Raw genomic sequence first — 15,565 nt, forward strand, 5'->3', positions numbered from 1 at the left:
TTTTCTTTTATGCACAGAATACAGAGTAAAACAAGCTGTCTCTGTGTGCTGGTCCATCCATTCATACCTTCAAGATTAGATTAACACCTTCCCATCTGACTATTCAAACATCTGATATAGAAAGCCGATGGGAGAATTCCTAAACAGACTTAGTCCATTCTCCCATTCTCTCTTCGACATTTACTTTCGTCATAAAATGCTGATTATCCCGTTGAAAGAACTAGTGAAAAACAAAGGGCAGCTCAGTCTTCTCATACAGCTCTTGTTTTATGAAACAATCCAACTTCTAATGTTTCAGATTTACTGTCTGTCTTCAAAAACTTGTCAGTTTAATCTATTTCATAGCTAAATGGCCTGAAGTGATGAAAGATCCAAAGCATAAGTAGGATTTTCTTAGTGTTCTGTTATTGAGTTGACATGTTTTTTTTTTTCCAAAGATACACGTTGACATGTTTTTTTATACTGTTAGGTATTATACTGGGGAAATATAGGTTGAAGACCATGTGTAATTGTACTATAACAGAGTGCCCATGGAACTTAAAATAGCAATATTACAAGTGTTACAAGTACATGTCTTCCACCACCAATATATGCCTTCCACCATCTGTTGGGCCATATCTTGGTTTGAGGCTGACTGTCTCAGTTCGGTACACCATATTCCTTAGTATTCGTTAGAACATTTTCCAACTGTATGCACTCATTGAATACAATCAGTGATTTTATAACTATAAAACAAGATTTTTCTGAATTGCCTTTTCTGCAAAGGGAGCAAACAAATAATTTCAAGGGGATCAAACAATTTTTTACATATTTTCATTTACATTTACGTTTATTCATTTAGCAAACGCTTTTCTCCAAAGCAACGTACATCTCGTGCTATTTTCATTTAACATTTTTTGTGGACTGGCAAATTTACTTACTCACTCATTATGACTTGCTATTAACCACCACTTTAAGCAATGCAGGGTCACAGAGGTTCAGAGCCTATCTTGGCAGCACTGTATACTAAGCTAAGTAAGGTGCACCTTGGCCAGAAAACCAGTCAGTCATAGCCACCGACATACTGCATGCAATTTAGATTCCCCATTCCACCTGAAACATGTCTTATAGCTATGGGAGGAAAGCCATCAACATAAAAAGGACATGCAAACTCCATAGAGACAACATACGGATCAAACCTATATCTGACTACACAGCCCAGGTGCTGTGATACATTTGCTCTATCCACCGTGCCAATCCTGAGAAATTCAAATGTTTAATTTTTTGTAAATTATATTCTTAATTTCTAGCATTGCTGCACATTAATTAACCCTTTTAACATTATATAGATATGCCTAATTAGGAAGAAATTTTCTAATTATTACACGGATATCTAGGTATCTAGGTATCTGTTTATCTTCCTCAAAATCTTAACAGAACATAAGAACAAAATGTGTATATGAATAGGTCACTTAATGAGAGAAAATGAAAAGTAATAATTAAAAAGAGACCAAAGGTAATGGAGACCAACAGATCAACACTATGCGGGACAGAAAAGAGAAAGGACTCCGCTGCGTATGGCCTCTTGCAGAACCACGGATGACTAATGGTGAAAACGTTGCATTTAATTAGCTGTGTTTACAACTCTATGAAGTCAACTGTTGAAACATGCAGCTACACCAACGTGAAAAATCTCAGCTCTTCACTTCAGGATGAAGAAGCTGTGGGACAGGTTACGTAATGCTGTCATGTTGGCAGGAGCATACCAGTTACATCATTCATGTTGAATGTGTTCATTTAGGTTGTCCTTTCAGGGAATGAGGCCTGATTCATGTTTTATATTGTAATGTTCCCTGTCTTTACATTATTGCATTGTCCTTTTCTTCCGCACCTACACTTTGCATGATTAGGAATGAAAATATATGGTTTTACAAACACTTTGCTCATCAGGGATTTTTAAAATCATACAAGATGGGTTTGGAAATTGCTGTGGTCTAACAGGTTACCCCATGACCCTGCTCTGTTCCTATGGTGTAAATGCCTGCTTTTTAATCAAGTCACCTCAATATAATGATTAGTATCTAGAGCTCTGCAAGCTATGCTCCAAAATATCTGCTGATGTAGAAATTGGTCCTCATTGATTAGTTAACATGCTAAGGCAATCTCATTTATCTAGGCTTGTCTTTCAGATAGCCCGGGGTTAATTAACTTAGAATATTGTGCTTCATAGAACCGTCTTTCCTCTTAAACAAACTAATTGAGCAGTTGATTGCATATATTTAATCACTGTTCGCATTAAAAAATGAGTTGTGCATTGTTTCCTGTGAACAGACATAAACTATACATGTTATATTGACTCACTCACTCGCTCGCTTGCTTTCATTAACTACTTGTTCTCGTGTGGGTTGCAGTGATCCGGAGCCTACTCTGGAATCACTAGGCACTAGGCTTGGAAGGTAAACCCTGGATGGAAGCCAGATAATCACAGGGTAATATTATGTTACTTCAGCGCTGACAATTAAGACAAGTCTGTATATTAACCTTCAAATGAGTGAAGATGCTGCTGATCTTTAAGAAGTTGTACAGCACAAGAATCTCAAAGAATTTCAGGAAATAATCGTTACTTAAAGTACATCACTTTTTCACGTAATGTGGCAGAGGTTACACTTGTACTGTAAGTGATTACGGGAAACAGTACATATGTTATTCATCACATTCAGTCACTGGGATATGTAAACTTCAGTAATAAGGAGCTCTTGTTCTGTTCAAAAACATTATCCTGTTGTTCCATGTGAAACAAACTTTAAACAGCATTTGCTTACAGTAGCTTTCTTTGATTTCAGCAAACATTTAAAATGTAAAGAATTTTCTGAGAGATGAAGGATGGTAAAGTATTTCTGGTGTTATTAATCGTTTTGCTCTGTTTAAGGCTGAATAACTCATTTAATGACTTGGCATGTTTTGAAGCTCTTAGACCAAGGCGGAAAAAATAAATAATTTTATTAGACTGCCTAAAATACAAGACTATATATAAAACTTTTTTGATATTCACAAGGCAATTGCTTTCATTTTGGTTTGGACAGTCTGGGCTCACTGCGCAAACTCAAAGTCTTGTGCACCATAAACAACACGCCTTGAGGAAGGTCACTGTAGGTCACTTCAGAGACATTTATTAACACAATGTTCTCACCAGCGCTCAAGAACATACAATTCATACTGTGTTTCAAGCACAACTGCCACGCCCACACCTCCGGGCCAACACGGAACACCTGGGACGCAACGCAGACTACAGCATAAAAGGCTGCGTCAGACCACCAGCTGATGCGGAACCTTGATCTGCCTCCTCGTTAGCGACCTTCTCTAGCCATTTCCTGTTCCCGAACGCCTTCCCCGAACCCGTCCCTTGTTCCCCGATCTCCTGCCTCTTTCTGATCATCGACTTCTTGCCTGTGTACTGACCTCGCCTTTTGGATCCTCCCTGTTACGACGTTCGCACCTCGAAGACCCTTTGCCTGTTCTCTGACCTCCTCTCTTGGATTTCCCCGAAGACACCACGATTACCACTCTGCACTTGGGTCCGCCGCTTCCTTCAAGACCCGACCATGACAACAATTAGCCTCCTCCTTCTTCGCTGGGAATACATTTAGGTGAATAGACACTAGTATGCTCAGGCACTGAAAAGCACCTACACTGAAAATAATCCCTTATGTTGTCTGCTTCACTTTTTGCAATACATCTATCAGTCCATGTTGGCTTCCTTTGAGGACCTTATGTGCTAGCTATATGCATGTACAAATCTCCTACATTAATGTTGTAGATCTCACTCGCTTTGGGCAATCTAGATTACGGCAGTCTGGAGCCTTCCTGTAAACACAGGCCACAAGACAGGTTAGGGTAGGTCCTGGAAAGGAACCGGTCCATCATACAGTAGTGCCATATAAGCACCACTACAGACAGGCAAGTTAGTCACCAGTTCACCCAAAACACCTCTTTGGACTATGTGATGAAACCAGAGCACCAGAGGAATCCCACACAGGCATGGGGAGAACACATAAAACTCCACACACTGGATTCAATTGGATTCAAACCTTCAACCAAACAGCTCACGTGCTGTGATGGGGCAAGGGGCAGGACAGGGGTACTAGTGGTGGAGCAATGGGTAGCAGTGGTTCCTCACAATTCCTGAGCTGTGTGTTTGGACCTGGAAAGTGACTTTGAAGTCAGCTGTGTTGGTGAGGAGTTTGCACGTCCAAAGAGGTGTTTCAGGTAAACTGGTGACCCTGAATTGCCCTTAGTTTGTGTATGTGATTTAAAGAATGTGTATCATTGCCCTGTGATGGCTTGAGGTCACATCCAGGGTGTACCCTCCCTCATGCCCTGTAATTGAAGAATAGGCTGTGGCCCACAACTCTGTACTGAACAAGCTGTTAATGACAATGAATGAATTACAAAAATTGGAAGCAACACCCCTTAAAAGAGCATAAAATGAATGTTTTAAAAAAAAATTCTAAAGAGCTCCTGCCTTTCCACCACTATCCCTCACCATCATCTGACCTGCTACTTCTCAAATCACCCATACCCCAAGATGAAATAGAAGGTAACTGTTATCATAAGGTGATAGTTAGTGCAGGGCTGACAGACTTTACTAGTCAGTCAAATTCAAAGCCAACCTGCTGCTTGTGCTACAGCTTCCATCACCTCACATAACACATAAAACACCTAAATATTCTAGGAGAATGCTTATTTTCTGAAGATGTACCTTTAACATCATTCTGCACATTTCAGTTATGCATACTGAAATGCGAGGCTGTAATCAGATATTTTAAAGCTTCTCTGGGAAAGAAAAGGCAATCAAGGTTTAATATCAAGGTGTTAAATGAATATGCAAACACCTTCTGAAGAAAGTTATCGGTAAAAGTTCAAATTTGTAAAGCAAGACTGCTAAGCATAGTATGCGACAAAAATGCACACAACACCCAAACCAATCACTATTCAAAGTAATAATTGTGACACAGTGCACACAGGGATAGCTCAAAACTCACCGAAAAATGAGAATTATAGATATGTTTCCAGTTGGGAGGTAAAACTGTAGTCTTACTGCTACTCACTGCCACTACTGTTATTACAAAATTGTCTTGCAATCTGAAGATTCCCAGTGCAAATCCCACTTCAGCTGTAGTACCCTTGATCGAGGTACTTACCCTGAATTGATACAGTAAGAACACCTGCTGTACAAAGGGGCCAATCATTGCAAACAGCATCCTTGCAAGTTACCGTGGACAAAAGTGTCATGTAAATAAAGAACTTTAATAATACTGATTGTCCCAAGTGTCACATAAACATTCTGGTCATCAAGCAGAAGGACCTTTTCTCAAAGGAACTTTACAGCACTCTCATTTTATTATTTATTGAGATCAGACCACAGGCTGCATTTCAGACTAACCTTCCAGTTTTCCTCATAAGGGGGAAAAAAAAAACAAAATGCCTAAATAATATCATCAGTAATTTCATTTTACCCTTTAGATTTAAAATGCTGAGCTCTAACTGATGTTGTATACATGCTTTGACATACTATAAATTACAATGCATTGCTATGTAAAATATGTACCATGTTGTTATTAATCATTGTACGTTACACATATAAATGAAAGCAAGTATTGTCACACTATAATAGTCTTACATGTTTTGAAAAAATGATAGGTTTAAAAGTACAGGCTGATACACAGGGTTCCTTTGAGGGCAGTTCCTGACATCTGACTTGATAGTGTTCCTTAGTGGCCTCAGTGAGTTTAGAAAAACACTGAAGGAAATGTTATTTTAGACCTTACTCACAGATGTGCTACAGAAAAATGTGAATAGGATCTTCACTAAAAAAGAAAGAAAACTGCTTGGAGAGGTTTCACATAAGCCTCAAGAGTTAGCAGAAGATGAAACTAGAATTATTTATGTCATTTTCTGGTACTCTCACTAAAATACAGTACAATCGATGAAAAACAAACAAGCAAGCAACAATTATTATATACTTTTAAAATGTAACGTTTTAGTTAACATTCTTGAAGCACAGAATTTTATTTGGAGTAGATGGGTTCAACAATTAACAAATTTATTTCTGGTAAAAGAAATTTTGAAGATCTATAGCTATATATTTAACCCTTAACAAGTAGACACAAGGTGCAGTCAATTGTTAAATACTACTTGTTACTCAAATAATCTGGTCCTAAAGTGTACTGTCTTCTTGCCGCTATACTCACAGTAATATTTCCATCCATCCATCGATTGTTAAGAAACACTTATCCCAAGCAGGGTCGCAGTGAACCGGAGCCTCACCCGGTAACAAAGGGTGCAAGGCTGAAGGGGGAGGGGACACACCCAGGACAGGATGCCAATCTGTTGCTAGGCACCCCAAGCAAAACTCGAACCCCAGACCCGCCACACAGCAGGCGCCGGCTGAACCCGCCGCGCCCCCCACCGTAATTTTTATGGTTTAACAAAATATGTATATGAAGCTCTTTACCAATAAGCTCTAGTGACACAAATGTTAATACAAATCCATTGTGTGTAAAAATTACTTTTCAAGGGGCTCTAAGTGGAAGTTTGTGGTTTAAATTAGGGCACTCTTTTTTAGCAGTTCCATACTATTCTATAATGTCCAACATTTAAATACCCAAAAACAACCCAAGTCAACAGATAGTCCCTGGAGCACAAGTGCAGTAGCTTAACTGCTAGAGGCAGCTGCCTCCATGACCTGGAGAACCTAAAGATAAGCAAGCAAGCTGCCACCTCCCTCTGCACTTTGAGCTTTGATTATATCCTCACTAAGCAAATTAGCCCTCCCTGGATAAAAGAGCAGCCTGCATAGATATGACCTAAAGCCAGTTTAAAACGTTGCTGTTGTTGTTGTTCTACTGCAGTGTGGTAAAGGACCATGGGATTGGGAGTGCAGCTGTCAAACATTCCTTCCCCCGAATGTCAGTAGCCTGCGATATTGCAACGGACGGCAGAAGAGGTGATGGCCATTCACTTTCCCCACGCCTCTGCTTTCTGTCTCCGAAGCTCATACAGCCAACCGAGCAAGGCATGTGTTCATTGTGCAAACAAAGAGGTCCATGTTAAGTAACAACCCGTGACGTCAAGTGCCTTAGGCCCTGCATATGTGTTTCAGCTAATTCCCTCTAAGGGTCTGGGAGTCTGGAAGAGTCCCTTTGTAAGGCAACACACACAGTTTAACTAGGAACGGTGTTTCAGGTTTCATTTTTTCCCCACAGCGATAGCAACGTTGCTTTATGATAATTTCAGTTCAGAACCTGTCTTGGAGTGGGTTGTTGAGCCAAATAAAATAAAACAGAAAAAAATAACCGAATGCAGCATACTTCCTGCTAAATGTAGAAACAGCAATATCACACACCATTAGGTATCGCTGGCACATTTTTGCCCCTGTGCTTCGGCAATCACTGCTGGCGGATATAACCCTGACACACCTGGTAATGGTGTCATGACCCCCGCTCTACGGTTTAAACATATCACTGGATGCTGCCCCCGCCAAGCTTCACACACAAACACACTTTGTGACACATTTCAAAATGCTACACTGCCTTATATTGTACGCATACTGGGCAGGAGTGCTGCTGTAAACCCTCAGCTTCGGTTATTAAACAAGATGTAATTAATGGAGAAATGTCGGTGAAACAAGTCTATATATGGTAGGCTTGTTTACGATGTTTGTAAGCAGGACAACAGTAAAAAAAAAAAAAAAAAATGCTGAAAAAAATAAGTGTAAGAAATAAAATGTAAGAATTTCCTGTTGCCTCCGTTCCTCTTCAGAAAGCTCCCGGTACGAGAACTGGATTAGGGAAGTGGGGAGTGAGGAGCTGCCTAAGGCCTTTCGCTAACCCTCCCTGCCTAGAATACACCGTCTACGCACCGCACTCCGTACTATGGTACGCTGTCCGCACGGTTGCAGTGGCCGTGCTCCAGACACCGGGAGGAAGCTGTGGAAAAACAGAAACTGGTTAGAAAATAGTTTTTTAAAAGTAAAAAACTTAAATAGTTTTAAGAGAGAAATATGCTTCATAACAGGAACTAGAACTAGTTTCAAAATGGAGGCTGTGTGTTATTGGATTACATGTAAGACTATATACTCTCTTATTGTGATTAGCATCTCTGCTTTCCTCTTGTGGCACCAGTATTTCTATGGCACAAGAACGATCCCAGATAATAACTGGTTTGCGCACACACACACACACACAGAAACCGGCTTGTCCCGATGGGGGTCGCGGCGAACCGGACCTTAATCCGGCTACACAGGGCGCAAAGCTGGAGGGGGAGGGGACACACCCAGGACGGGACGCCAGTCCATCGCAAGGCACCCCAAGCAGGACTTGAACCCCAGACCCACCAGAGCAGAACCCGGCCAAACCCGCAACACCACCGCCCCCCTTGTGGTTTGTATAGTGTTTTATTGAATGTGGTAATAATGGCAGTTCATCTGTCGCTCCCCAAAATAACTTTCATCGTTATAATATACCACTTAAATTGTATCAGTTTACAAAATGAAGATGTATTGTGCAGCTCCATTGCCATTGCAGTCTGCCACTATGCTCCTCGTCAGTGTTCTGAATAGACACAGTATTTCGCAAATTTACGCAAGCTTATTTTGTAATTCTATTATATATATATATTCGAGAATGTATGACTAAAGGATGAAAGTGACAAACCTTCACAACATGACTATGTATCACCAGAATGAACACAATAACAGGATACGTGGAAGGTAAATTGCAGTATTTCTAGAAGAAGGGACCTTTCTTTAGAAATGTAGACAATATTACAGATTTAGCACATGATTGCATGGATACCGTCACGGCAAAATTCGTATTTACTACACAGTTCATTTACTGTTGAAACCAAGTACGTAGACACTACGGTTATGTCTGGTCATTCATTATTATCATAGATTTTTGCGTAAATGACATTATTTTCCGTAATTTATTCACCTGAAAATATTAACTGAGCTGAGATTTTATTATTGAAAGTTGAAAACTCCAGCTGCTGTTGTGTTATTGCTAAAAAATGTCCGCTAAACGCTCAGTGGAGGAGAACAGGTGAAAAGAATAAATAGCGCGATGTCCCTTTAAACTGGAAAAGGAGCATGTGCAGTGTGATAAGTGCGTGCGTCCCATTCAGTCACGGCATGACGTATTATATGGCATCAGCAGCTTAGTTAGGACCGCTCAGCCAATCACCATGGACCTATTTTTCATCCGCGCAAGCACTCGATGACAAAGTACAACTCTACAGCTGTCGTGAACTGTGTAGCTCCGCATTTGGGACTGATCTTTAACATAGCATGGAAATTGGTTTACTGCTGCCTGTGTGATTATTTTGTCACACATCCTTCCCGTGGAAACGAGTATACGTACTTTTTGTTATTTCTTCGAATTTTATAAGTCATCACATTATTTATATGGTATACGTGTCGTTTTTTTTTTATCTGACAGTACATTGACGTGTGGTGCAGCCACGAAAAAACACATTCTTTAACAGTTTACAACGGTATTGTGCCAAAAATATATTTTGTGGATGACCTGTCTTCCTTCAATTCACATAACTTTCAACGCATTCGTCTATGATCCCTTAAGAGTGTCCAGCTGATGTAGCTCAACCAATCAGAGAGTAAAGCGTAGACTCATCAATATGGCGAAGAAGTACCCACTCCCCGCTGTTGGTGTATCGCAGAATAGACCAATGAAAAACGAGGAGGGACCATCTTTGGACCAATAGCGTAGCCTGGGTGTTTCTCTCTGTGTTTTGACCTCTGTGAGCCGCATCACCGCCTACTTCATGCCCGTGGCGGAGTGAAGCTATAAATTGCGGGCAGACGACAGCTGGTTTGAGAGAGTTGTAAAAACTCCCCAGCAATAGGGAGTCGGTTAGTCTACACACAGATAAACCTAAATATCTTAAAATAGGAAACACTTAAATAAAAACCTAGAAGACTGGAATACCTTTTCAAACAAATTGTGTACCAATACATAATATATGAAGAAATTGTTTGCCTAGCTAATCTTACATAATCCACTTTTTTGCACTAGCTAGCGAACGGTACTTCAAGAATCTGCTGTGAATCTTTTGTATTTTTTACCTTAAGTAAGTATTATTTTCCGATCTTTGTGTCCGTTCTTTTGCTGCGTGGGTACAGAGAATGCTGTGCATCTACGTTGGCTAGTAATGCGTGGCGTGTTCGCAGCTGTGACCTTTAACTTGGCGTTTTCTGTGGAAGAGCAGGAGTGTCGCTGAGCAGTTATTCACGGTATGTTGTGTGTATATATGTGTAGGCGGTATATTATTGTATGTTCCGAGCTCCTGCGTGTGTGCCCGACTGCTGTTCTCGTGCAGAGCCGTGGAAGCAACACTTCCCAGCTTGCTGGTCTAGACTACCGCGTTCCGATAAGTACGGAGATGCGGACGGTCTAGAGAGACGGCTACCCGGAATTGTGTACACACACAGCTACTGCGCCCCATCTCGCATCCGTTCGACGGCTTCATCAGCTGCGTTCCTTCGCTGGCACAATATGTTGAACGTTTATTTGGCGTGTTGCGTAACGGGGCTGCGGTGGTTTCGAGCCGCGTCGCTCGTGCGCTGAACGCTGCGCCTGCTGTGTTGGATCGAGCTTCCAGCCGAAGCGAAGGTCAGAGCCGGAGCCGAATTAAAAGGTCGCATTGTGTTCACTCTGGAATTTGCAGGGCTGCACCCGCGACTTCGGCTTGCTGCGCTTTCCGTTCCTTGGGCTTGGGAGAGGGAGAGAAACTCGGTGGACAAGTCTCCGCAGCGGCTGAGATGACTCAATGTGGGCGAAATGGGGCGCCAGGGCGGTTCTCGAACGTTCTTGGGCACGGTTTTTGTGAGGAGCGCCCCGCCGCCACTTTGTGATAAGAAATTTAATGAGGACCGCCTGTTATGTAACGAGTTCAGCTGCTACCTCCGGTGGTGACAACCAGCCGCAGCCCCGACGCCCTTTCTCCGCATTAATATTGCACTAAATCATGGACTCGAACCGTTTCGGAAGCGGGTATCGCTTTTACGACGGTGGTTCTTTGCGACAGCCCGGCTGAGGCGAACGAGCGCCCTGTCGACGCCCGAGAAATGAACGAATGTTTCAAATTAGAAGCACTTGCCCAGTAGCTTCCATACGCACAGTGCCTCGCTGAGGAGGAGGTATTGTGTCCTTCTCACGGTGCCGTAGTGCCTCCTTTAAAGGTCATTCACTGCACCGCCCAGCTAAACTACTAGCTTCCGAGCCACTAAGCATTTATTTCGGCAGCTTATCTGTATGATCACTTGAGTTTGTCTGGGCTAACTTGTATGCCAGGAGGTTGTCCCCTCAGTGGCTGTTTTGGTTGCTTGCGGTAATATATATGCGTCACAGAGGCTTGCCCAGGTGGTCAAGTCATGATAAAGGGGAAGTAGCAAAGAGAAACACCTTACGTTGACCGTTTCCCTTCTGTTCCTTGACTCCGAGTACTTCTGGGTATCTTTTCACCGTGTGAACATCCAACTGTCCTTTTAGATTCACAGCAACTGTTACTGCCTCAAAGTAATTCTTTGTTTTCCTCCTTCCTTCTTGTCCTTCAAGGAACAAGAACACTTCCTTGTGGAAAGACAGATTTCTTCTGCAACCACCTGTTTAATTTTCATAGTTTGTTTTCCTCTGTTTGGGGAAGACTGAACACTGCTGTCTTGGAGGGTTTTTTTGGCAACACTTGGCAAAAGGAACAAGACAAAGGAAGGGAAACTGTACACTGTACCGTTCAGCAGCTATGCAGCTTGAAATCCAAGTAGCACTCAACTTTATTATTTCTTACTTGTACAACAAGCTCCCTCGGCGACGTGTGAACATCTTTGGCGAAGAACTGGAGCGCCAGCTTAAGAAAAAATATGATGGACACTGGTACCCAGACAAGCCATACAAAGGGTCTGGATTCAGGTGCATACATGTGGGAGAGAAAGTGGACCCAGTTGTGGAACAAGCAGCCAAAGAGAGTGGGTTGGACATAGAAGACGTCCGTAACAACTTGCCTCAGGATCTAAGCGTGTGGATCGATCCTTTTGAGGTGTCTTATCAGATCGGGGAGAGGGGACCGGTCAAGGTGCTCTATGTGGATGATAACAGTGAGAATGGGTCAGAGTTGGACAAAGAGATCAAAAACAGCTTTAACCCTGAGGCCCAGGTGTTCATGCCAATCAGCGACCCGGTGGGGGCCTCCTCTGAGTCCAGCTCCCCTTCGCCACCATTTGGCCAGTCCGCTGCGGTCAGCCCCTCCTTCATGCCGCGCTCCACCCAGCCTTTAACCTTCACCACTGCCACTTTTGCTGCCACCAAGTTTGGCTCGACCAAAATGAAGAACAGCGGCCGCAGCAGCAGCAAGGTCGCGCGCACGTCCCCCACCAACCTGGGCTTGAATGTGAATCTCCTGAAGCAGAAAGCCATCTCTACGTCAATGCATTCTCTCTATGGGCTTGGTCTGGGCAGCCAGCAGCAGAAGACTTCTGCCCTTTCTCCCAATGCAAAGGAGTTTGTGTTTCCAAACATCCAAGGGCAGGGTAACAGCAGTGCAGTGTTCCCAGGCGACAACTCCCTCAGTCTCAGTCCTCTCCAGTACAATGCCTTTGATGTGTTTGCGGCCTATGGTGGCCTCAACGAGAAGTCCCTCATGGATGGCTTAAACTTCAGCCTGAGCAACATGCAGTATTCTAACCAGCAATTCCAGCCAGTAATGGCTAACTAATAAATGAAGATGCATATAAACAGCAAATGGGGGTGGATAATGAATAAATGACATGTCAGTTTAGATCCCTGTTAGTTGTTGAAGTAAAAGCGCATGTGCCCAAGGGTGGGTTTTTCTTTTGTGCCCCCTTGAGTTTGTTTCAAAAGCTTGTAGTAGAAACATGTCCAAGCTTGGTTACTTAAATTGAACATGCATTTTTTTTCCTTTTACTTTTTTGCCAACCAAGCACAAGATTTTTTTTTTTATACTATGTTTGAGGGGGCACTAAAGTGTTAAACTCAAGTTATGGCCTCTTACAGTATTTAAGTTAGTAAGACATGGCTGATTTTTAAAAATTGGCACTAATGGGGTTACTTGGTCTTTTTTCTAATTGTATAATTTAATTTAGTACAGAGTTTGTAAAATATCAGAGTATATATTGTTTCTACGACATGGTATTGCATTTATATCTTTTTACTACTCCAGTGATCTGTGATGGCTGCAGCAGCTTTATGTTATTCTTTTTTTAACGGAAATTGTAAAACAAATCCATCTAAAACTATTCTAAAGATTGTGTACAGAATATTCCTGTTGTGGTGGAATTACAGTGTAGGAATATTTGCTTTTTTTGAAAGAGTTGTATTTTCTGTTAAGAGTTTAAAGATTTTGCTATATTGAAAAAATGTAATCGTATATAATTTTGTACCTACATTGTGCAATACTTGATGAAAAAAAACGGTATAACAAAGTATTTTGAGTCAGTGTCTTACATGTCAAGAGGGACTGAAATAGTTTATATTGTTAAGTTTGTATTAAAATGCTACAAAAATTATGCTTGTCTTTATTTTTTTTAATTTCATATTTGCATCTTGGCCTTTTTAATAAAATTCACTATAGTCAAAACTGAGCTTTTGGATTTTATATCTAATGCTACACCTGTGTGGCAATGTGACAATGCTTCATTTTGAGTGGTGGAAACATTACTCTTGCAATATATTCTGAACTAGATTGTTGAATAGGGGTGTATCCAGAACACCTAGTAGTTTAGTGTGTGTATACAAGTGCTTCAGTATATTGTATGCAATGGGTATACACCCGTAAAGTGATGGTTATGCCAAACAAAAATGGGCTTGGTTTGTGTACAACACTCACTCAGTGCTAGGCCTACACACTAGAAGAGCTAATCTCCTGAGCTATGAACTCTTTGAGCCAGACCTTTAAATGTACAGCAACCTAGCACAACTTAATTCCATTATCATTTGCACTTCAGTTACTATGCTTTTGAAGGCATAAATGCCTTAATCTATACTTCAGTATGATTTCGGTATGTACCTTTGCTATTTGTAACTGCTGGTTTGTTCATTAGATAAAGCTGGCACACCTTTGGAGGTAATAGGTATCCGTCCTGAGTTTTACAGTACTTAACCATAGAGTCCAGCTGCAAATTACTCTAATTTTCTCTCAAGTAGTACTGATGACTTCAGACCCCTTAGTGACCAGTTAGCCTGCTGGGCCTAAAGTCATATAGGTTCTTCTGCCTTTCTCAAATGTGAGAGAGTATGATGTTGACATTTCTTATGAAGCATATCTACATGTGAACAAGAGGAATCTACAGTCATTTTTCTGGTTATCCTAAAAGATTGCTGTAAAAAATTATAACATGATTGCCTGAACTCCTGGTTGGTGAGATATTGCAGGATTTGTATTAGTCCTATAGAATCTTGCCTCTCATAAGGACATGTGATCTGTTCTCGGTTGTGCCAGAGTGACACGTCCAACACTTGAATGTGAGTAGCATTCCTTTCCTTAGTGGAAAAGAACTTAACATCATTCTTGATACATCATGAGGGCCCTGAGAGCAAGTGGTGTGCTCTTTATCCGTATCATAACAACTATCTTGTGCCGACAGCTTACGGTGTTTGAGCTTTAATGGACACAACGTTGTTCCTTTCTGGCAAGCAACTCCTAATTTTTGACTTTGGAAGGTCGTCTTGTAATAATTAGATATGATGGAAAGCCATTTGAATGTCGAGTGTTTTAGAATTTGTGGATATGCAGCAAAGGTCTAAATCAAAAATATTTTAAGCTTGTGTGTTGAAGCCCAAGTGATAACGTCATTCCCTGGAGTCAGGGCATGGGTTTTGGCTGCTTGCTTGAACATGGTGAGCTGATCTATCAGAGTGGCAGTACAGGTTTTTACTGCTATGAATGAAGGTCCAAATCTTGCTCAAGCTATATCTATTGTGCTGATGCTGAGAAACTCTTACATATGGGACTCATAGCTGTTGTGGTTCCTCAATGTGTTATTGGGGAGGACCAGTAGGGTGTTACAGAGTGAATAAAGTAACTGAGTCCACTTTGATAAGGTCCCTGCCTGGAGTTCTGGCAAAAATTTCATTGGGTACACTGCTAAACAAGCCTTTTGTTGCAAAGGGACTGAGAGGGGATCTCACCATTTGTGCGTTGACAGTGGTGTTTGGAAAGTCAATTTGTTCATCTTTAACAGCAGATTATTAAATTCAGCAGAGTGACCCAGATCTCCTCACTTGGCTCGCTCTGTTTTGGTCTGCCTGTCTTAAATAGGGGTTCAGATGGGTTTTTCGGTACTCTGGGTTCTCAAAGCAGCCCGTGGAGCGTTACCAGACCTTTTCTGTCTTTAAATGTGTCAGAAGAAATTTACCAATGGCAGTGTAGTGAACATGAAGTTATTTGACAAAGGCAGCTGCAATTAATTTTTGGAAGTTAATCTTTTGACCTTGAATGGGTTCAGAAGCAGAACATTATGTTCCTTTGCATATATGAGTGTTTCCAAAACAATCAC

At 41.6% G+C, this 15,565-nt stretch overlaps 1 protein-coding gene across 1 annotated transcript; it reads left to right on the plus strand.

The window, feature by feature from the left end:
• Window positions 1–9,837: 9,837 nt before the first annotated feature.
• On the plus strand, window positions 9,838–13,576 carry tob1b (transducer of ERBB2, 1b). Its single transcript, XM_018761416.2, has 2 exons — window positions 9,838–10,125; window positions 11,613–13,576. The coding sequence occupies exon 2, from the start codon at window positions 11,797–11,799 to the stop codon at window positions 12,763–12,765; it is 969 nt and encodes a 322-aa protein (XP_018616932.1). The 5' UTR covers window positions 9,838–10,125; window positions 11,613–11,796; the 3' UTR covers window positions 12,766–13,576.
• Window positions 13,577–15,565: the final 1,989 nt, after the last annotated feature.

The sequence above is a fragment of the Scleropages formosus genome, chromosome 20 (assembly GCF_900964775.1).
Source record: "Scleropages formosus chromosome 20, fSclFor1.1, whole genome shotgun sequence".
In the NCBI taxonomy this organism is placed as follows: Eukaryota; Metazoa; Chordata; class Actinopteri; order Osteoglossiformes; family Osteoglossidae; genus Scleropages; species Scleropages formosus.

What these genes read in the sequence shown, in the direction of transcription:
- tob1b (XM_018761416.2), top strand. Translation starts at nt 11,797, where the DNA reads ATGCAGCTTGAAATCCAAGTAGCACTCAACTTTATTATTTCTTACTTG.